Source organism: Culex pipiens, chromosome 3 (assembly GCF_016801865.2).
Source record: "Culex pipiens pallens isolate TS chromosome 3, TS_CPP_V2, whole genome shotgun sequence".
Lineage (NCBI taxonomy): Eukaryota > Metazoa > Arthropoda > Insecta > Diptera > Culicidae > Culex > Culex pipiens.
Window position 1 is genome coordinate 85,948,603 of NC_068939.1, and position 23,509 is coordinate 85,972,111.

Consider the following 23,509-nt stretch of genomic DNA (forward strand, 5'->3'; position numbering starts at 1 on the left):
CTCTTTTTCACATATTATTTTTTGTATACACAAAAAGAGGGAATATTCTTCCATCCCATTTTAACATTCCATAATTAACAAAGTGAATTTTTAATGTGAAGTACCGTAAAACGGGGTGACTTTGATAGGTTTGAGATTTTTCCGCAAAATGAATAGTACAAATTAAATACGTACGGAATGGTATGGAACCATACTAACCATAGTAAAGAAGTTTTCAAAGTATTTCTAGAAAAAGTTTTAACAAAATGTTGAAAAGTTCTAAAAGTTAGTTAACTTTAATTAAGAAAACGTAAATGAAAGGCATTATTTCAAATTTCTCAAAGTGTCATGATTTTTTCAATGAACATGATTTTAAATCGGAAAACGCAATGCATTTTCGGATTATTCGGACAATTTTTCACTAGGAGAAGGTTGAATAAGTTTGTTAATAAAAAATAATATGTGTTTTTGAAATACAATTTAGAAAAATATCTAAATTTATATTAAGCGATTTCAGTTGAAAAAATTTCATGTCAACTTGTGATTCGTGCTTCGAATTCAATTTCAATTGCAATATAAATCGATAATTTTATAAACAAAACTAGTTTTATCAAATTTAAAAAAAAAATCCGACTTTTTAACCATTTTACCTAAAATTTATTTGTATTTTGTTGAGAAGCTTATAAATTTAGTTAACTAAATATAAACAAACGTTTTTTTTTCAAAAATAGTGCACGGACTTTGCGTAGCCTACCCCAGTACATGTTTTAAAAATAATAATCTTGAGAAAAAATTACCAGTCGTTAATTATTCCAAAAATAAATTGAAATCCTATCAAAGTCACCCCGGTTTACGGTATTTCGTTTTGTTCGGTTACTCATTAAACCTTGATTTTTCTGACATTAAATTTAAACATTTTACAAAACAAATATACCTTGGAAGACCGCTAGGGGAGCGTCCATACAAAAAGTTACTTTAAAGGTATTGGGGTCCTTTTCGACCTCAAACTTTAAAAAATCGCCAACAATACAGTTTTTGACCAAATTCGGTTCTCTTAGTCTCAAATGAAAGCTTAGGATGTCTCCTATCCGAAAACGACCTGGAAACCCGGATTTGATAACTGTGGCCACCGGGAATCTGCTACAACTGAAATAAAACCTTTTTGAGACCCCAACTTTGACGACCAGTATCTCCGGCGAATTTCAACCAATCAGGTTGCTCCGGGTTGCATTGTATAGGTATTTATATCAGGGACAGGCGACCTACCGGTTCCGGAAATCCTGAACATCCAAAATGTTCATGTTTTACTATTTTTCACGTATATGCGAAACAATTACACTCACGATAGGTCTTGGTTTTAATTAATATTATGCAACAAAATTGTATAGGACATCAACATTAACGGTTTAAATAAGTGTGAAGATCAATTAGCAGCTTGACTGCATGTAAAAAATCATTCGACTACAAGAAAATGCATTTTGGTATTTTTTGATGAGAAATATTTTTTACTGTGAGTAAAATTAATCCAAAATCCACAATCATAAAATTGCAAAATCCACAATCATAACGTGCAGAAATTATGATTTTCATGACAAATATTGGTTTCAGCTCTTGAACAAATGGTAAAGCTTTTTATTGTTGGTTTTACTCCAAACAACCCAATGTTTTCAAATATTTGAAGCGAGCTTTGAATATATTTTTACATTTTTTGAGAACAAATAATAGAAAGTAATTTTTCAAAGGTTTTTTTTTAGGATAAATTAACATCATTCCACAAAAAGTCTTCTATTTTTCGCATTTAACCCTCTAACACCTGTAGTTGCACCAGTGCTCCATAATTCTTTTACTTCAAACTGTAATTTCTTTAGTACTAGGTATTCAACTAATTGTATTAATTCTTTTTGCACAAATTCCATTTTCATCTCATTTGATCATGGTAAACAAAAACGTAAAAAAATCTCAATTTTAATTTGGAGGTAAGGAGTTAACATTGTTTTGATGAAATAACATCAATCTATTAAAACATTACCTGATTGTAATAATTTAATACTCATTAAGCAAGATCTATTCCACTTGAATTTCGGAAATTCCCGGGAAATTTACAAATTTCCCGGGAAACGGGAAATATTTTTTTTTCGGGAAATCCCGGGAATTCCCGGGATTTTTTTTCCCGGGACGGGAAATTGGACGCTCTAGTTGTAGGTATTGCTGAGGACTTTTGAGAAAAAAATAGGTACACGGAAAAAAATTTGCAGATTTTTTAATCAATTTTTTTCACTAAAACTCAATTTCCCAAAATACATATTTTTTTGATTTTCGAGATTTTTTATATGTTTTAGGAGACAAAAATCCGCAACTTTTGAGCCATAGAGAAACATGGTCTAAAAATCTGCCGCCGAGTTATGAATTTTTGAAAAAATAGTGATTTTTGGAAAAAAAAATCGAAGTTTCATGCAAAAACAAATTTAACATTATTTTTTAATGCAAAATTGAATTTGCAATCGAAAAGTACTTTACACATTTTTTATAAAGGGCTCCATTTTCAAGATATAGCTACCGAAAGTTTGATTTTAGCGAAATATTTGCAGTTTTTCGATTTTAAAAAATAGTGACCATGAGTGACCATTTCTAAAAATATTTGTTTTGAATAGTTCAGAAAATTAGCTATAAAATTCTCTAAGAGACATTGAAGATTGGACCTCGGGTTGCTGAGATAGAGCCGCTTTAAGAAAAAGAAACACGAAAATTGAAGTTTTCTAAATCTCACCAAAACAACCCACCATTTTCTAATGACGATATCTCAGCAACTAATGGTCCGATTTTCAATGTTAACACATGAAACATTTGTGAAATTTTCCGATCTTTTTGAAAAAAATATTTTAAATTTTTTTAATCAAGACTAACATTTTAAAAGGGCCAAACATTGAATATAACGCCCATTTAAAATGCTAGTCTTGATTAAAAAAAAATCAAAATATTTTTTTCGAGAATCGAAAATTTTACGAATGTTTCATGTATTAACATTGAAGTTTTTGAAAATTAAAAAAACAACTCAATAAATGTTAAGGTTTTCAATTATGTAAATGGACAGCTCCTGTCTCAACCTATCAGCTGTTAAGCCTGGGTCTGAAATGTCTGACAAAAAGTGCCATTTTATATCATCTTAAAGGTTGTCAGTTCGAATCTCGGGGTCTTCCAGATGTAAAAAGATCCATGTCATCGGACGCCTAGGTTCGAGTAGAAATCTTGCAATAGAGACCATCAACACCTGTGAGTTGTAGAGCGAATGGTTTCGTTTTTCGAGTTTCATTGGATTTTAAACAACTGTTTTTTTCTGGTTTCATTTATTTTCTTCTTTGAACATTATTATTTTTTTATAAATTGATTATACACGTTAAAATAGTTCAAAATAAATTAAACTGTATTGTCTAAATTACTTATATTCTGTAGCAGTTTGGAGCATAAAAAAAAAAATCTAACGTTACAGTAGCATCTAAGCAGATCTCCTTACATTAATATCATACATCACATTTGCGTTGTTTGCTTTACTCAAATCCTTAAATTTACTAAATTCCTATCCCGTTCCGATCACTGATCCCCGCTATCGTTATTGGCCAGCGTGCACACGCAGCAGCTCGGGAACCAGTACGTGTCCACGTACAGCGATTGGCCGTCGCTGTCCAGCGTCAGCAGCCGCTTCTGGGAGAACTTTTGCTCGCACCGGGAGTTGTACCCGTTCGGCAGGATGCACAGGTTGGAGCACTCCGTTGACCTGGATTTAAAGTAGAGGGGGAAAATTATTATTGTTGGTATGGATTTGTGCGAGATTAATTACGGAGTGCTGATGGGGGAGCTACCCTACATATTTGTTATGAATCTATGCTCGTTTATTCAAGTGGAAAATTTCGGTCTCTGGAACATCAATGGACCCCAAAGTATTTGTATGAAAGTTCCCTTAGAAATGGGTAAATAAACGTTTAAAATACCGAGGGGTTCGCCAGTGTGTCACTAGCGTACCCCTTCGATAAACGGGCTTTCACTCAGTTTTTACAGGTGAGGTGACAATTAACGCTTGCATTTTTTTTTTCTAGGGGAATGCCCACCCGAAGGACACCTGATTTTGTTCCGTGGGGTTCGGTCCGCTGGAACCCCTAACTTGAGGAATCGGTTACGTAACTCTCCCTTCTTGAAGCGCGCGCGCGCTCAAACACATGAACGCGTGTTTTCCCAAGGTGGTGGCTCTTCCCATTTTGAATGGTGAACTTGAAAATTCTCCCTTAATTTTGCATGAAAACACTTGCACACGCACTTCTCGTTGCGGACTAGATGAAGGAATTTTTCGATGAATTAATGCGGGGAACGCATTCATGGATTCCCTCTGCAATGTTGGTTTTGAAACGCGATTGACGATATGTTTTGAAAAAAAAAATAGTATATATTATACCGTTAAGTGAATAAATTTAAGTGATTTCCCGTTTTATTATTTAAACTGAGAATGTTAATTTCAACACGAATATTAAAAAAAACTCTAGAAACTTTTAACTCTTCAAAACTTTATAATTTAAAAAAAAATTATACTTAAAAAACACTATTTATTTCCATTTATTGGTTTTGATAACACTCTAATTAAACCAGGATCCAACAAACTCGACGGTGCTTATACCCTATATTCATAATTTACGACAACATTGCAAAAGCCAAAGGCTTTCCCCCTAGTTTTCGCGGTAATTTCGCTCTCTCTATCTTTCCAGTAGGTACCTAAGAAAATTAAAACTGGGGCTGGACCCTCTCGTCAAGTGGCAATGCCTGAAGGGGTTTATTGCATGCGTTTGCATACATCTAGCATAGCATTCTAGCAAATATGAAAGCCATCTCGGCTTTTTTTTTACGTTATTGAACCGCAGCAAATAATAAATCGTGTGTTCGAGTCCCCGTGTGTACCTAGGTCAGTAATGTTATTAAAGAGAGATAAGTAACATCAGAGGGGAAAATTTGTAAGCAACAACGATCGAATTAGAGCAGCTTTCCTTCCCTTGGAATGGATGACTTCGACGAGCAGAAAAGCGAGGAAGGAAAGTCAGAACGGTATGCTGGGAAAAGCACACAAACACTTTGGTTGAAGAGAAGGTTATACAGTTTACGCTAGTCGCCACCAGGCCGCGAGCGCGGCGAAAGCTTAGAGTGCAGTTGGTTTCATTTGGAACTGGTCATTCGTTTTAAAGAGAAAAAAAAATCCTTTGATTGGAATTGAGAGCTAACAAGGTTTACACTAAAAAAAAAAACAAGGTTTTAACTATTTTTAAATTTATGTAAAATGAAAACTCGCAAATAAATATCTATTTTTTACATTTTGTGGTTTTAAATCTGAATCTCTTGTTTTGATTATCTGATAAAAGTATAATAAAATAAACCGTGACTTACGTTTCTTGTAACAAATATACTTAAGTTTAAATATAAGTTCAGTAAAATTTACCTTTTCTGACAAATTCGATCGGACTACTGCCTTATAAATTTGTTTCGATTTTCTATATTACAAATGTAAACTTATAAAAAATTGTCTGCTAATTTCAACAAAGAACAAAGTCAAGTCTTGCATTTGAAAAAATCAAAATTAGTGTTTGTAGCACTTTGAAAATATTAGGCAAATATTAGGAAACGAGCAGAATATGTCAATATAGTTTCATTTGTGTAACATTGAAAATCGAATCGAAAATTTCTGAGATATCTTCAGTTGAAAAATTAGGATATTGAAAATGACACTGAGAAAAACAATATTTTCCCAAATTTCAAACAGCGGTTCCATCGACCAACCCAGCGTTCCCTCCCGGTTGGGGAGGTTCGTACGCTGGAGTAGCCGCTTCTGGGAGCGGTACTTCACCGGGACAAGCAGACGTTACCGGAGATGACCTCTTCACGCTTCCCGAGTTTTTCGCTCTTGCTGGAGAGATGCTCACGCGCTTTCGTGCCTGCCGGAACAAGGCAGAACAATTCCAAGCTCTGAGTGAGCTTATGATGAAGTATATCTACAACGGATATGCTGCCTTTTGCAGCGAAGTTTTTCGACGTCAAAAGACAAAACAAACTGTGATCTAGTTTTAAGTTTTTCTATTTCTATCCTTTTCCTTAGCAAATTTTGAAGGTTTTTTTTTAATATTTTGTCCTTCTCTTGGAAAATTTATTGTTAGAATATCCAATTAGCATTAGCATTATCATTTGGAGGACGCCTCACCACCGGAAGGCTCCACAACGCTTATCCCACTGTTTGGTGTGGTTGTATTAGACCCTCATCCGGAACAATAATCCAACACGGGAGATACCATGTCTTCATATTTTGATGAGTATGTAATACTACCCAGGGCATAAGGGGGTCCTGGCCGGGTCCAAGCTATCCTCAGGGATGGGAAGGATCGTTAGTATACACCTATCTAAAGTGCGCAAGGACCCCTACGTCACCTTAGTGGTATAGATGTTTGTAGGGAGGTTTTGGACTCAATGTTAGTAGGAGAGGTAGAACCCTAGGATACACCTCGAAAGGCATTGCGGGTTGGTTGTAACAGTATTCCTAATTCCAGTCTAGGTTCACCAAGTCACCATAGCCTAGTGGCTAGCATTTTTGCTTACCAATCCAAAGGACGAGGGTTCGAACCCCGCCTCCACACGGAAAGGGGATCCATCGCCAAATCAGCAGAAGGATTTTCCTGATTTGATTTTGCTGATATTTGCGAAAAATTTCACTAAGCTAGCGAAATTTTTCGCTGAGACCAGCGGCTGAGCAAAATCAAATCCAGCAACATAGTTCTGCTGGTTTGTTCTTGCTAATTACTGGCAAACATATTTGACAGCAGAAATTCTAGCGAAACTTTTCGCTGTTTACAGCGTAGATCTCCACTACTGTGGCAGAAATTCTACTGTAAGAGGTAGCTGCAGAAATGACAGTTGTCATTTTCATCTCCGAGTTGATTGATGGAATTCAACAAGCTTTTGAAACTAAGTGAAAATAAAAGGCAAAATTTGTGTAATGAAGTGGTAGAGTGCAGTGAAATCGACCACTCACTTCAAATTTCATGTTCTCACAGTGCCGGTTAATCAAATCAACAAATTGAACGCGTAAGTAAACAAATACCATGAAGGGGGAATTTATTTGCAAACATGACATGTGATACAAAATCTGCAAAAAAAACGCTAGCAATGATAACTGTTTCTCCCAAGACCAGCAGAACAATTTTCTGGTTTATTTTGACACGAGCTACTGCCGCCGGAAAAATCCAGACGTCAGCGAAACAAAACGCTGATCCAGTGCCAAAATGCGCTGAACCAGCGGAAAACCCCACTGGACCAGCGCATTGTCTCCCGAAACGAGCAGAAGAATCTCCTGGTTGATTATGGAATCTGGAAGCTTCTCATGAACCAGCAAAACTAATCGCTGATTCTAGCGAAACTTATCCCCCAAGCAGCGAAAATTTTCACTAAACAAGTAAATGTTTTCACTGGTTCGATCAAATTTGACTGACTTCCAAACCAGCGAAAAAATTTAGCGATTCCAGGTATTTTTTCTGCAGGCTGAGAAATTAGCGACTTTTTTCGCTAGTTTTAGCGGATTTTATCGCGTTTTGGCGATGGATCCCCTTTCCGTGCAGAGACTTCGATTTTTCGTTCATATTCAGCATTTTCAGTATTTATATGTTTTAACTTTCTCGATGGGAGCAGATGGGAATCGAACCCAGAACCATTCGTTTACAAAGCGAACACCGTAACCATTCAGCCACAGCTGCTGTCATTGTTAGAATATCCAATTACATCAAAATGAACTATAGTACAAATCATAGTTGTAAGGTACTCCAAAACTATATAAGAATTACGAAATTGTTAATTGATTATTTACTAATAAAAACTAATTTAATGGAATTGAAAAACCGCAAAAAGTCCGATTCTAGAGTTTTTTTTTTTAGTAGGTATATAAGCTATTGTGTTTCATATGTTTATACTGCCCATGTTCGCATAAATGTCCCATATGCAAAAACAGCAAGCTGAGAAAAACGCATTTGAAGTTTGTCCCACAAACTGGCTACGTGTTAAGTTTTCACGAAAAAACTGAATTTCCTCCTGATTTCTAGAACAAAGTACTGGATGTTATAGGCTCTTTTGAAAGAGCACACGATTTTGAACCAAACTGCATCAATAACTCAAAAGTGATGAAAATGCATATGGGACATTTATGCGATCATGGGCAGTATAGACCTTTAAAAAAACTCTAGAATTTTACATAACAGACCCTTTAACTCCAAATTTCCATCTATTTACGGAAGAACGTCAAATTTGCCGTCCCGGGAAAGGATTTCCGGGGTTTCTCACAAACAAATATAGTTTTAAGTTAATTTTTATATTTAGAACACTGATATTATTATTGGCGTTGAAGAGTTTAATATAAAAAATGGATGCCTGATTGTCCAGTGACATTGATTTATCATTTAATTTAAAACAACTTTGAAAGAACTTTTTACAGAAGATATTTAATAAAACTCGCTCCTAATATTTGAAGACTTATTTGTGGTTGCATATAAAAAAACTTCTTTCAAGTAAAAAACCAAAATCAATAAATCAAGCTTAAGTTGTCCAGTACCATTTTGTTGCAAAACATAAATCATAACCTGGAAAAATTTCAATTAATTCGAACATTTCCCTTTCCCGGGATTCATACTACTCCGAGAAATTGTTCGCTCTACTTCACGGTTTCGAGTTAAAAATCACTGAAAAGCATGTCTTGGCAAAAATCCAAAAAATGAAAGGGGGTGGTACCGTCCCACCATCATCGAATATCTAACAATGGACCTCGGAATCGTGGTCAGGGTTTCACGGAAATCTAAGAGGAAATGGCACTCTAACGAAGGCGAATACTGTCCAGGGCATTTGTGGAAATACGATGCCCCATCCTCGAGGGTCCTGGAGCATCAAAACTTCTTAGCATGGCGGCTGGTGAGAATATAGGTTCATAGCGGAGTTACTCTATAAAAACATTTTGATTTTTATATGTTTCGACAGCAATCAACACAAAAAAGGACTCTTTATAAATCTGAATCTTAGCATTTTTTATATAAAGTGAGTTGAAGTTAATTCCACACAATACAGATACAGGATACAGGAAGTCTCCCCATTTTCCCCTTCTAACTCGACGATTTTTCATAAAATCCCCGGATTTTTTAAAATAAAAAGTTCAATACTCACGAGCAAATCTCCGCTTTCACCAGCTGTCGTGAATCCTCGTGGTTGACAACGTACATCCAGTTTCCTAAAAAAAAAAAACAAATCATTTGTCAATACTAAACGCAAAGACCCCAAACATCAACTCCACAACTAACCCTTGGTGTTGAGCGCCGCCTGAGGCGTCACGTACATCTCCCTCGTCTGGCACAGCTGTGACCGCCCAGCGGTGACCTGCCGCTTCTGGCGTGACCGTGCCAAACTGTCCCGCAGTGCGGTTTCGTTCAGCAGTGGCCGGAATGGGGCCGGTCGCACCTCCAGCTCGGGCGCTAACCGGAACGGTGCCGGTCGGATATCACGCGTGGACGGCTGGTGCTGAAAGGGTTGACCCCTTCGTTCGCTGAGATCTCGGGCGAACCGTCGGAGCCATTCCGCCGGACTGTACTGGGTCACCGGGGGTGGGTAAAAGTATCCGGTGGCTTGTTGGACCTGCTGCTTGTGGACGATCGGCGCCCGGACGTACGTGTTGAAGTTGAACGAGTTCTGTGGCTTTGGGATGTAGATTGGCTGGGGCACCGGACTACGGTCGTACGACACGACGGTGTTGTCGGTGGGTTGCTTGGTGAGGTCGTACGAGTAGCCCTCGTGGGTCGATGAGGACGGCGGGGGTGGTCGGTACGCCGGAGGTCCGTAACTACCGCCGTAAAAGTGGTGGTAATGATGATCTTCCTCCCAGCTGCGGTGCGCGTTGAACTCGACGCGTGCTTCGTCAGCCAAGATGCGATGGAAGCCGAACTTTTCCACCAGATTGGTTATCAGCGGTCTGTGGACAAAGACAAGTTGAGAAGATCGTCAGCAGGTGTATGGAAACAGACAAAACGTATTTGAACTCCGCTTCTCACCATTCAATGAGCATGATCTGCGTTGCAGAGTGCTCAAAGGTTAATAAGCCTTTCGGAGATTAAAATGCTTGATTGGTTGTTATTTATCTGTTTCAATTGAATTATGTCAAACCGTTTCGCTCCAAAGAGATCATGTATGTCTTGAGAAGTTTAAAATTATCAAAACTACATTATTTATTTATTTTTGCAATTCCGTCGTGAAACTACTTACTTTTCCTGTCATTCTTGAACGACGAAATAGCCTACTTTTCTGTACCAAGAATAACAGAATCGAATAGCAACACTTTTCAAAATAAATGCTGAAAAGTTCTACTTTTCAGCACTGAAATGGGTGCTGAAAAGTTGAACTTTTCAGCACTTGTTTCGAAAAGTAACACTTTTCAACATTTTTTTTGATTTAAACGATTTATTGACAAAATACATGAAAATTTGACTTAAAATTTCACTCAATGGGTGTTTTTAGAAATTGCAAAAAATGTTGTATGGAACTCGTTGCAAAACTTGATTTTTTCAGCACTCGTCGTATTTATCCAACTCGGTGAACCTCGTTGGATAAATGTACGACTCGTGCTGAAAAAATCCTCTTTTTGCAACTTGTTGCATAAACTACTATTTTACAATGAATTGGATTCGAACTAACTTGATCAAGTGATATAAATTGTTTTTTTACTCACAAAAGAAATGTAAAGAATTCACGTTTGGAAAACTGATCTGCTTTAATTCCTCAAAAAAAACAACATTCAAAACAACAAAACTTAGTTTAACAATTTTCTTCTAGTTTTTGTACGCTAATCTAGCGGGAAAGTCATTGTTTTCTTATGTCAGGGACGTTTTTTTTGCTCACTTGACCCAGAATTGTCAATACGATTAGGAGGCAAAATCACGTCTCATTGCTTCTTGCACTTTTCGGGCCCAAAACTCCCACGTGACATTCTCTCAACGAGAGTTTACTCCCGTGATGAATCACGCAGCTCGTCATTCAGAAATCTTCACCCGAAACCATACAACCTGGCCATGACTCGTCAAAATCTACTTTTTTCAACCGTCACACGGAACAAAATCCGGTTTGCGGAATCGCAAACTTTGCTTCCGATTCGCTCTAAAAATCGCGAATCTCGGTTTGCACCCGTCAGCAGGAAGCATTGCTTCCAATATCGCAAACGGTGATTTTCGATATCGCAAACGTAACGCAGTAACGCCTACCCGCCAAAAGCACGCAGCACGCAGCCACTTCAATGTTTACGTTTTTGAATTGACCGTTGCTATTCGAAATTTGGATGGAAATAAGAAGAAGTTTTACTTTTTATTTATTTATTCATATTTCGATAATAAATCAGGAAATTGCGTTGATTGTTAACTACGGCATACTACTTCGAATAAGTCGAATTGTCTTATCTGGCAGGACAAATCTGCCTTGATGTCCGTGCTGCAGCTGGATACTGCTGGGCGCCGTCGATTCCGTGGCATGGTGCTCCCCGTGACGTGAGTTCCGGCGGTTGCAGTTGGAGGAGTTGCGGTTCCAAATCCTTATTTTCACCTCGAAGATCGGCTCCTCGTTAGAAGATCGTCCGCCTGGAACGAGCCCCCCGATCCGGACGCCCGGCTGGCGGGACACAATCTCCGACAGCAGTCGGACCACTTCTGTCAAAGCGATTGCCGAACACACTCTGTAATCGCGATGCGTAGAATGGAAAATATAACACAAAAATAAAATAATTTTAAAATATTATAAAAAAAATTAAAATAAATTTAAAGGATCAATAATGGTGTAGGGATAAGCGTGGCTGCTTCTCACCCAGTCGGCCTGGGTTCGATCCCAGATGGTCCCGGTGGCATTTTTTCGAAACGAGATTTGTCTGATCACGCCTTCCGTCGGACGGAAATTAAATGTTGGCCCCGGACTAACCTAAAAAAAGGTTAGTCGTCTCCCTGAGTCCTGTCCCGGTGGAGTCGCTGGTAGGTAGTTGGACTCACATTCGTCAGTTCGAATCCCGGGGTGGATCAAGCCTACGGGCACCTAGTTTCGAGTAGGAATCTCGTAATCGAGAACGCTGCAAGGCAATGCTGTAGAGCGAATAATTTGGTTTGATTTTTGAATTGTGAATTCTGGAATTTTATAAATTCAAAATTAAAGAATTTACGAACTCTAAAACAAAAAAAATAAAAATTTAAAAAAAATATCAATAGAATTTTAGACTTTAAGGTTTTACGGCTTAACGATATTAAAACTACTTTACGATTATGCGACTTAACGACTTTTAGACTTTTAGACTTTAAGACATTAAGACTTTAAGACTTTAAAAATTCAAGAATTTAAGTCTTTAAGACTTTAAGACTTTAAGACTTTTAGACTTTAAGACTTTTAGACTTTAAGACTTTTAGACTTTTAGACTTTTAGACTTTTAGACTTTTAGACTTTTGGACTTTTAGACTTTAAGACTTTAAGACTTTTAGACTTTAAGACTTTAAGACTTTTAGACTTTTAGACTTTTAGACTTTTAGTATTTTAGAATTTTAGAATTTTAGAATTTTAGAATTTTAGAATTTTAGAATTTTAGAATTTTAGAATTTTAGAATTTTAGAATTTTAGAATTTTAGAATTTTAGAATTTTAGAATTTTAGAATTTTAGAATTTTAGAATTTTAGAATTTTAGAATTTTAGAATTTTAGAATTTTAGAATTTTAGAATTTTAGAATTTTAGAATTTTAGAATTTTAGAATTTTAGAATTTAAGAATTTTAGAATTTTAGAATTTTAGAATTTTAGAATTTTAGAATTTTAGAATTTTAAAATTTTAGAATCTTAGAATTTTAGAATTTTAGACTTTTAGACTTTTAGACTTTTAGACTTTTAGACTTTTAGACTTTTAGACTTTTAGACTTTTAGACTTTTAGACTTTTAGACTTTTAGACTTTTAGACTTTTAGACTTTTAGACTTTTAGACTTTTAGACTTTTAGACTTTTAGACTTTTAGACTTTTAGACTTTTAGACTTTTAGATTTTTAGACTTTTAGACTTTTAGACTTTTAGACTTTTAGACTTTAGACTTTTAGACTTTTAGACTTTTAGACTTTTAGACTTTTAGACTTTTAGACTTTTAGACTTTTAGACTTTTAGACTTTTAGACTTTTAGACTTTTAGACTTTTAGACTTTTAGACTTTTAGACTTTTAGACTTTTAGACTTTTAGACTTTTAGACTTTTAGACTTTTAGACTTTTAGACTTTTAGACTTTTAGACTTTTAGACTTTTAGACTTTTAGACTTTTAGACTTTTAGACTTTTAGACTTTTAGACTTTTAGACTTTTAGACTTTTAGACTTTTAGACTTTTAGACTTTAAAACTTAAAGACTTTAAGACTTTTAGACTTTTAGACTTTTAGACTTTTAGACTTTTAGACTTTTAGACTTTTAGACTTTTAGACTTTTAGACTTTTAGACTTTTAGACTTTTAGACTTTTAGACTTTTAGACTTTTAGACTTTTAGACTTTTAGACTTTTAGACTTTTAGACTTTTAGACTTTTAGACTTTTAGACTTTTAGACTTTTAGACTTTTAAACTTTTAGACTTTTAGACTTTTAGACTTTTAAACTTTTAGACTTTAAGACTTTAAGACTTTAAGACTTTAAGACTTTAAGACTTTTAGAATTTTAGAATTTTAGAATTTTAGAATTTTAGAATTTTAGAATTTTAGAATTTTAGAATTTTAGAATTTTAGAATTTTAGAATTTTAGAATTTTAGAATTTTAGAATTTTAGAATTTTAGAATTTTAGAATTTTAGAATTTTAGAATTTTAGAATTTTAGAATTTTAGAATTTTAGAATTTTAGAATTTTAGAATTTTAGAATTTTAGAATTTTAGAATTTTAGAATTTTAGAATTTTAGAATTTTAGAATTTTAGAATTTTAGAATTTTAGAATTTTAGAATTTTAGAATTTTAGAATTTTAGAATTTTAGAATTTTAGAATTTTAGAATTTTAGAATTTTAGAATTTTAGAATTTTAGAATTTTAGAATTTTAGAATTTTAGAATTTTAGAATTTTAGAATTTTAGAATTTTAGAATTTTAGAATTTTAGAATTTTAGAATTTTAGAATTTTAGAATTTTAGAATTTTAGAATTTTAGAATTTTAGAATTTTAGAATTTTAGAATTTTAGAATTTTAGAATTTTAGAATTTTAGAATTTTAGAATTTTAGAATTTTAGAATTTTAGAATTTTAGAATTTTAGAATTTTAGAATTTTAGAATTTTAGAATTTTAGAATTTTAGAATTTTAGAATTTTAGAATTTTAGAATTTTAGAATTTTAGAATTTTAGAATTTTAGAATTTTAGAATTTTAGAATTTTAGAATTTTAGAATTTTAGAATTTTAGAATTTTAGAATTTTAGAATTTTAGAATTTTAGAATTTTAGAATTTTAGAATTTTAGAATTTTAGAATTTTAGAATTTTAGAATTTTAGAATTTTAGAATTTTAGAATTTTAGAATTTTAGAATTTTAGAATTTTAGAATTTTAGAATTTTAGAATTTTAGAATTTTAGAATTTTAGAATTTTAGAATTTTAGAATTTTAGAATTTTAGAATTTTAGAATTTTAGAATTTTAGAATTTTAGAATTTTAGAATTTTAGAATTTTAGAATTTTAGAATTTTAGAATTTTAAAATTTTAGAATTTTAGAATTTTAGAATTTTAGAATTTTAGAATTTTAGAATTTTAGAATTTTAGAATTTTAGAATTTTAGAATTTTGGAATTTTGGAATTTTAGAATTTTAGAATTTTAGAATTTTAGAATTTTAGAATTTTAGAATTTTAGAATTTTAGAATTTTAGAATTTTAGAATTTTAGAATTTTAGAATTTTAGAATTTTAGAATTTTAGAATTTTAGAATTTTAGAATTTTAGAATTTTAGAATTTTAGAATTTTAGAATTTTAGAATTTTAGAATTTTAGAATTTTAGAATTTTAGAATTTTAGAATTTTAGAATTTTAGAATTTTAGAATTTTAGAATTTTAGAATTTTAGAATTTTAGAATTTTAGAATTTTAGAATTTTAGAATTTTAGAATTTTAGAATTTTAGAATTTTAGAATTTTAGAATTTTAGAATTTTAGAATTTTAGAATTTTAGAATTTTAGAATTTTAGAATTTTAGAATTTTAGAATTTTAGAATTTTAGAATTTTAGAATTTTAGAATTTTAGAATTTTAGAATTTTAGAATTTTAGAATTTTAGAATTTTAGAATTTTAGAATTTTAAAATTTTAGAATTTTAGAATTTTAGAATTTTAGAATTTTAGAATTTTAGAATTTCAGAATTTTAGAATTTTAGAATTTTAGAATTTTAGAATTTTAGAATTTTAGAATTTTAGAATTTTAGAATTTTAGAATTTTAGAATTTTAGAATTTTAGAATTTTAGAATTTTAGAATTTTAGAATTTTAGAATTTTAGAATTTTAGAATTTTAGAATTTTAGAATTTTAGAATTTTAGAATTTTAGAATTTTAGAATTTTAGAATTTTAGAATTTTAGAATTTTAGAATTTTAGAATTTTAGAATTTTAGAATTTTAGAATTTTAGAATTTTAGAATTTTAGAATTTTAGAATTTTAGAATTTTAGAATTTTAGAATTTCAGAATTTTAGAATTTAAGAATTTTAGAATTTTAGAATTTTAGAATTTTAGAATTTTAGAATTTTAGAATTTTAGAATTTTAGAATTTTAGAATTTTAGAATTTTAGAATTTTAGAATTTTAGAATTTTAGAATTTTAGAATTTCAGAATTTTAGAATTTTAGAATTTTAGAATTTTAGAATTTTAGAATTTTAGAATTTTAGAATTTTAGAATTTTAGAATTTTAGAATTTTAGAATTTTAGAATTTTAGAATTTTAGAATTTTAGAATTTTAGAATTTTAGAATTTTAGAATTTTAGAATTTTAGAATTTTAGAATTTTAGAATTTTAGAATTTTAGAATTTTAGAATTTTAGAATTTTAGAATTTTAGAATTTTAGAATTTTAGAATTTTAGAATTTCAGAATTTTAGAATTTTAGAATTTTAGAATTTTAGAATTTTAGAATTTTAGAATTTTAGAATTTTAGAATTTTAGAATTTTAGAATTTTAGAATTTTAGAATTTTAGAATTTTAGAATTTTAGAATTTTAGAATTTTAGAATTTTAAAATTTTAGAATTTTAGAATTTTAGAATTTTAGAATTTTAGAATTTTAGAATTTTAGAATTTTAGAATTTTAGAATTTTAGAATTTTAGAATTTTAGAATTTTAGAATTTTAGAATTTTAGAATTTTAGAATTTTAGAATTTTAGAATTTTAGAATTTTAGAATTTTAGAATTTTAGAATTTTAGAATTTTAGAATTTTAGAATTTTAGAATTTTAAAATTTTAGAATTTTAGGATTTTAGAATTTTAGAATTTTAGAATTTTAGAATTTTAGAATTTTAGAATTTTAGAATTTTAGAATTTTAGAATTTGAATTTTAGAATTTTAGAATTTTAGAATTTTAGAATTTTAGAATTTTAGAATTTTAGAATTTTAGAATTTTAGAATTTTAGAATTTTAGAATTTTAGAATTTTAGAATTTTAGAATTTTAGAATTTTAGAATTTTAGAATTTTAGAATTTTAGAATTTTAGAATTTTAGAATTTTAGAATTTTAGAATTTTAGAATTTTAGAATTTTAGAATTTTAGAATTTTAGAATTTTAGAATTTTAGAATTTTAAAATTTTAGAATTTTAGAATTTTAGAATTTTAGAATTTTAGAATTTTAGAATTTTAGAATTTTAGAATTTCAGAATTTTAGAATTTTAGAATTTTAGAATTTTAGAATTTTAGAATTTTAGAATTTTAGAATTTTAGAATTTTAGAATTTTAGAATTTTAGAATTTTAGAATTTTAGAATTTTAGAATTTTAGAATTTTAGAATTTTAGAATTTTAGAATTTTAGAATTTTAGAATTTTAGAATTTTAGAATTTTAGAATTTTAGAATTTTAGAATTTTAGAATTTTAGAATTTTAGAATTTTAGAATTTTAGAATTTTAGAATTTTAGAATTTTAGAATTTTAGAATTTTAGAATTTTAGAATTTTAGAATTTTAGAATTTTAGAATTTTAGAATTTTAGAATTTTAGAATTTTAGAATTTTAGAATTTTAGAATTTTAGAATTTTAGAATTTTAGAATTTTAGAATTTTAGAATTTTAGAATTTTAGAATTTTAGAATTTTAGAATTTTAGAATTTTAGAATTTTAGAATTTTAGAATTTTAGAATTTTAGAATTTTAGAATTTTAGAATTTTAGAATTTTAGAATTTTAGAATTTTAGAATTTTAGAATTTTAGAATTTTAGAATTTTAGAATTTTAGAATTTTAGAATTTTAGAATTTTAGAATTTTAGAATTTTAGAATTTTAGAATTTTAGAATTTTAGAATTTTAGAATTTTAGAATTTTAGAATTTTAGAATTTTAGAATTTTAGAATTTTAGAATTTTAGAATTTTAGAATTTTAGAATTTTAGAATTTTAGAATTTTAGAATTTTAGAATTTTAGAATTTTAGAATTTTAGAATTTTAGAATTTTAGAATTTTAGAATTTTAGAATTTAGAATTCTAGAATTTTAGAATTTTAAAATTTTAAAATTTTAGAATTCATTAATTTAAGAATTTTAGGATTTTGGAATTTTGGAATTTTGGAATTTTGGAATTCTGGAATTTTGGAATTTTGGAATTTTGGAATTTTGGAATTTTGGAATTTTGGAATTTTGGAATTTTGGAATTTTAGAATTTTGGAATTTTGGAATTTTGGAATTTTGGAATTTTGGAATTTTGGAATTTTGGAATTTTGGAATTGTGGAATTTTGGAATTGTGGAATTGTGGAATTGTGGAATTGTGGAATTTTTTAATTTAGGAATTTTGTAATTTTGGATTTTTGGAATTTTGGTATTTTGGAATTTTTGAATTTTGAAATTTTCGCAATTTCTCTAAATTTTAGAGTTTTAAAATTATAGAATTTTAAAATTTTAGAATTGTAAAATTTTAGAATTTTTACTAAAACCTCATACTAGTTTATTTTTTTTATTATCATATGCTTAACTTTTAATTTGCTTTGGGATTATTTTTAAATAATTTTACGCTCCCTCTATTGACATTGATAAAAAGTAAAACCTAAAAGACATTCATTTTATTTGCGAAGGCCTTCAGTTTTGTCCAAGTAAATTTTGTAATTTTATGTTTTTCCATTTTAATCTTGGTTCATCAAATAGATATGGCCAAACTTCAATAAACTCTTCATCACATAACCCCAAATTTTGCAAATTTTCAAACTTCAAACTTTATTTTTGAGTTTTTAACATTTTAAGCGAGTCAAAGGCCAAAGACGAAATGTTTGTATTGGGAACGAGCAGGACACACTGTTATTTTTTATTATTGCTTTTCTGGTGTTTTAAAATAAATACTACTAATGCTACTGGGCTTGTAACTATGGGAAAATTTAATTAACTCGTGAAAATAGGTGCTAAGGTGCTTTTGTGATTTTTCATCAGAAAGAAGGGTTATAATTTTATCAGAATATTTCATTGACTTTTTATCAACTTATAGACAAAGTTTGGTAAAGTCAAGTACCGTCATCAGGGACGACATTGGGTCTGGGGGTGAGATTGGGTCATACAAAAATGCAGAATTTTGTATGGTGCTAAGGTGCTTTTGTGATTTTTCATCAGAAAGAAGGGTTATATTTTATCAGAATATTTCATTGACTTTTTATCAACTTATAGACAAAGTTTGGTAAATTCAAGTACCGTCATCAGGGACGACATTGGGTCTGGGGGTGAGATTGGGTCATACAAAAATGCAGAATTTTGTATGACCCAGTCTCACCCCCAGACCCAATGTCACCCCTGATGACGGTAGTACCCAATTTCATAAGTTGGTTAAAAAAGCTTTCAAAGATTATTAACATTGCCATGCTGTTATATGTTTTATCCGGGGGATTTGAAACCAAACATTAGACGAAAGAACTAGTTCCTCTGGCCGCCAATACCGATGCTCCTGTTGGTAAACGCTACCTTAAACTGGACCAAATCCTCCCGGACACTCCAATTCTACTTGTTCCGTTCCTTGACCTCGGTCAACGCAACCGACAGCGCGTTCGGCGATTCTGATGATGGAATTTGACTCTGGCCGTCAATACCGATGCTCCTGTTGGTGTCCCTGGAATCGTCGATGTCATCGTCACATGACCAGCAGGCTACTCTTGCGCACATCCGGTCCTAAAGCCACAGCCACGAAATCCACTACCCTGGCCACCACCGCAAACGAATCATTTTGGAAAACGCTACCTTAAACTGGACCAAATCCTCCCGGACACTCCAATTCTACTTGTTCCGTTCCTTGACCTCGGTCAACGATACCGACAGCGCGTTCGGCGATTCTGATGATGGAATTTGATTGAGCTGGAAAAGTATAACTTTAATAACTTTGGCACATTTGTTTTTGTTTTGAGCACTTTGGGTTCTTCGATACTTACGATTGTCGGTTCTTTGATGTGAATATTTGTGGTTGTGCAAGAATCCGCTGCAAATCATCCCGCACTTTTACACTAAAAGTAGCCCTGCGAAGAATCGACGGTGGCCTTGGCCGGTGGTGACGGTAATTCACGGTCCAGTTGATAATCCTCTTCACAGCCGTTCCGGGCCGGCTGGGATCAAGCGATGACTTGTTTTGTTTGTTTACTTCAAAATTTGCGAGATTTGCGCAAGCAGCTGATTCTGACAGCTTGCGTAACGCACTGGCTGCGGCGGGCAAGACAGAGAAGAGCGGCGGCAACATGATGTTTTCGATATCGGAAGCATTTTGTTTCAAATGCGGAAGCATTTTTCTCAATATCGAATACATTTTCGATGATTTCGCAAACAATCAATGTTTCCGATTTCATCACATTATTTTTTCGGATCCGCCGACCGGATTTTGTTCCGTGCACAATCATTCACCCGTGAATAACTCTTGAAACAAAAAAAAATCAGTCAACTTACGTCGGATAGTCTTCATTCTGCGTGCAGAAAGTCTTCCCCGGTGATGCACATTTTGGCGTCATTCCGGGTGGAGCCGGAACAAACGTACACGGAGCCTGCCCGTAGAGACCACACTTTTTCTGCTGCTGATAGGCTGAAGCCAGGGCCAGTTGCTGCAGCACGCAAAGCTGTTTGAAATTAGAAACAAAAAATTAGTTATAAATACACATTGACGATTAAGGGTTAGCAGTTTGAAGCCATACCGCGAGCATCATCGGTGCCAAAGTGCTGCTCATGATCAACGCCCGAGCTTGCGTCGCGTGCCAACGCTTTGTTTGTGATAAGCTGTTTATGGGAAACGGAATTTGCTGTTTTGTACCCGCCTGTTCAACTACTGTTCAATCAAAGCTGACAGCGTTTTCCCATTGCACTATTTTGCTGACTGTCGGAATGATTATCTAAAACAAATAAGAGTACTGTAAATTTAAATATGCCATTTATGTGTTATAGTTAATTCCGGTAAATTAAATTAATCCACCGGCTAATTAGCAAATATCAAACAAAAAGCACTCAATCTCACTTGTTCTTGAACCAGGATTTTGTGAATGAAATGTGTACGCGACTGACGCTGATTTATTGCTTTTCATCACGGTACGAACAGTTGAGACGCGTGAATTATTTAAACTCATGGAATATATCTGGCACTTATCAATCATTTTCCTGACAGAATCTTTTAAATAGTATTTATTAGTGGAAATGAATCTGAAAGATGCACTAATTGGGAACTTATACTTTTATAAGCTTGTTGATATGGAAATTAAGGGCACGTGCCATTTCTCTTGTATTCAAAGTTTGTCCTAGAAAGTATTGAGTGTTTTCACAACACGATTTTTTTTTTCTTTTCACGAACCTAACTAATGAAAGAAACATTGCTTTACTCGCCAGGACTTTCAGTTATTATGCCAAGTCATGTATTCCTAAAAACGTTACTTAATCCACCCTTAGGTGGTTGGTGCCTTCCTCACATTTAGAGGGTAATGCTATCCAAAATAGATACAAAAGGACGGAGCTTTCAGTGTTCTATCAACTTGATTCATACCATCAGATTGGGTAGTAAGATCTTCATAATTCAGGGCTCTTATGTGCTTATAACTTTTGATAGGGTTGTCAGATCTGCAATCTATTGAACTCATTGAAAAGATCTTTTGTTTACCTATCCAACGATGGGTCGCATGATAGATCCGGACAACGTTTTCATCGAAATATATGAGATCCGGCCTCTAAAAGGTTCATAAATAACACTTAAGTGCTTATAACTTTTGATAGGGTTGTCAGATCTCAAATGTTTTTGACGCGTTGGAAAGGTCTCTTTATAACCTTTCTAAAAATGTATAGCATGACGGGTTTTCTTACAAAAACCACCCTTTTTACAATCTTCCGGACTTTTGTTAAAATCGTTTTTTTAGCATAACTTTTGAAGTACTTTACTAAACTTTATAATTTTCAATAGCGACTTATGGGACCCCAAGACGGATCGAATGAGACCAAAACGGTCCAAATCGGTTCAGCCAGTGCCGAGATAATCCAGTGCAAATTTTTTTGATCAACATCCCACCACACACACAGACATTTGCTCAGAATTTGATTCTGAGTCGATATGTATACATTAGGGTGCCCAGGAAAAATGACCCCCTGCTCCACAAGCGAAAAACGGTTTTTTGAGTTATTTTAAGCATCTGTGTAAATTTTGAGCGAAATTGGATGAGATTAACCCATTGATACCCGAGCCGAAAGTTGGCGAAAAAAATTTGTTTCATACAAAAATGACTTTTTTAAATCGCTAATAACTTTGCAGGATCAAGTTTTACAGCTTTGGTGTGTTCTACAAAGTTGTAGAGCATTAAATTTTCAATAAGAATCTCACTTTTGGGAATACTTGGATGGAAGTAGCGCACCGTGCAGACCAAACCGTAAGAAACTTGAATTTTCCATACATTTTTTCGATTTTTTCCATACAAGCTTTACCTCCGAGTATCAATGGGTAAATGATGACCGATTTTGCTCATATATGGCCCAGAGTCCTAAATAGGTCAAGGAACAATATTCAGCTTGTGGAGCGAGGTTTTGAAAAAAAGTCCCATATTCTGGGCACCCTAGTATACATGAAGGTTGGTCTATGAGGTAAAACTAAGAAGTTCGTTTTCTGAGTGATTTTATAGCCTTTCCTCAGTAAGGTGAGGAAGGCAAAAACATTCGCTTTATCTACATCAAGGCAATTTGCCATTAGATTAGGATACAATCCAGACTTGATTATCCGAAGGTATTGGAAAAATTTCACTTAAGATAATCAAATCTTCGGATAATCGAATCACGAAAAATAAATTGAATATTGAAAAAATGCATTTGGTATGCTAACAGTCAACCCACCCGAATTTAGAAAAAAAAAACTAACTTAATCCACCTCACGGTGTATTTTTCCGAAAACATTATTAAAAAAAATATTTGGCACCATGTTAGAAGGGCTCTTTCCCGACATTTTGCGGGGTCCGGCGAAATATTTCGTCGGGGGTCTAGAGCAACATTTTTTTTTTGAAGATTTTTTTTCGATTTCATAGGATTTTTCTTCAGAAAAGTCGATGGAAATCGATGGGTTCATGTTCATATTCATCAAATTCTTATGAATGTGCCTCAAGTAGAGGGTGACGAGCGGGAATTCCCGGGAAACAATTCTCGGGAAATCGACCATTTTTGGACCTCTCGATTCCCGGGAAATTCGGTCGAGACTCCCGGGAAATTTTAAACTTAAACTATTGAAGCAAAATTATATAAACTAATCAAGAATTATTTGAAAAATTCAAAATTGTTTGGAAGATTGGATGTTTAATGTTCGATGTTCAAGTTCGAATAAGCCAGTGTTTCTCTAATCTTTCTATTCATATTTTTTTTTAAATTTTAACTTATCAAAAATTCCAATAACTATAATCGAGAGAAGACAAAAAAAAATTGGACCCCAAAATTTACCTTAAAACATACTTTGCAGTTACACCCCAGAAATGAAATTTAATGTTTTTTTTTTTATAAATCCAGTGTTTTTTAAATGTCCTATAAGATATTGGGTTTCATATGTTTATAGGACGTTATAAAAAAAACTCTAGAAATATTGTTTTTTATTTATTATTTCTAAGAGGTTATAGCTTTCTCATGATAAGTTCAAATTCCATATCTTTTCTCGAGCATAGCAATGCTTATATATTTTTTTTTTTAATTCTTAGTACCTAAGGTAATTTCGCTGTATCAAGGTAATTTCTTTTTTTTTGTGTAAAAGGCCATTTTATGTTTCACATCAACCTCAATATTAATTATATTTTGTAAAAAAAAAAACTCTGGAGCGGTAATCTTTGTAAAGTTAACGGTAC

The 23,509-nt window shown here is 32.1% G+C and overlaps 1 protein-coding gene and 1 long non-coding RNA gene across 2 annotated transcripts; both read right to left on the reverse strand.

Annotated features, from left to right (window-relative positions):
• Window positions 1–3,319: 3,319 nt before the first annotated feature.
• Window positions 3,320–20,541, reverse strand: LOC120418649 (protein spaetzle 5). Its single transcript, XM_039581093.2, has 5 exons — window positions 20,357–20,541; window positions 20,115–20,281; window positions 9,336–10,000; window positions 9,202–9,265; window positions 3,320–3,751 (listed from the first exon to the last, which is right to left on the reverse strand). Exons 1-5 carry the CDS (start codon window positions 20,387–20,389, stop codon window positions 3,568–3,570), a joined length of 1,113 nt encoding a protein of 370 aa, XP_039437027.1. The 5' UTR covers window positions 20,390–20,541; the 3' UTR covers window positions 3,320–3,567.
• Window positions 11,444–19,877, reverse strand: LOC120418650 (uncharacterized). Its single transcript, XR_005605607.2, has 3 exons — window positions 19,610–19,877; window positions 19,149–19,535; window positions 11,444–11,746 (listed from the first exon to the last, which is right to left on the reverse strand). It is a non-coding gene; the product is annotated as an uncharacterized LOC120418650 (long non-coding RNA).
• Window positions 20,542–23,509: the final 2,968 nt, after the last annotated feature.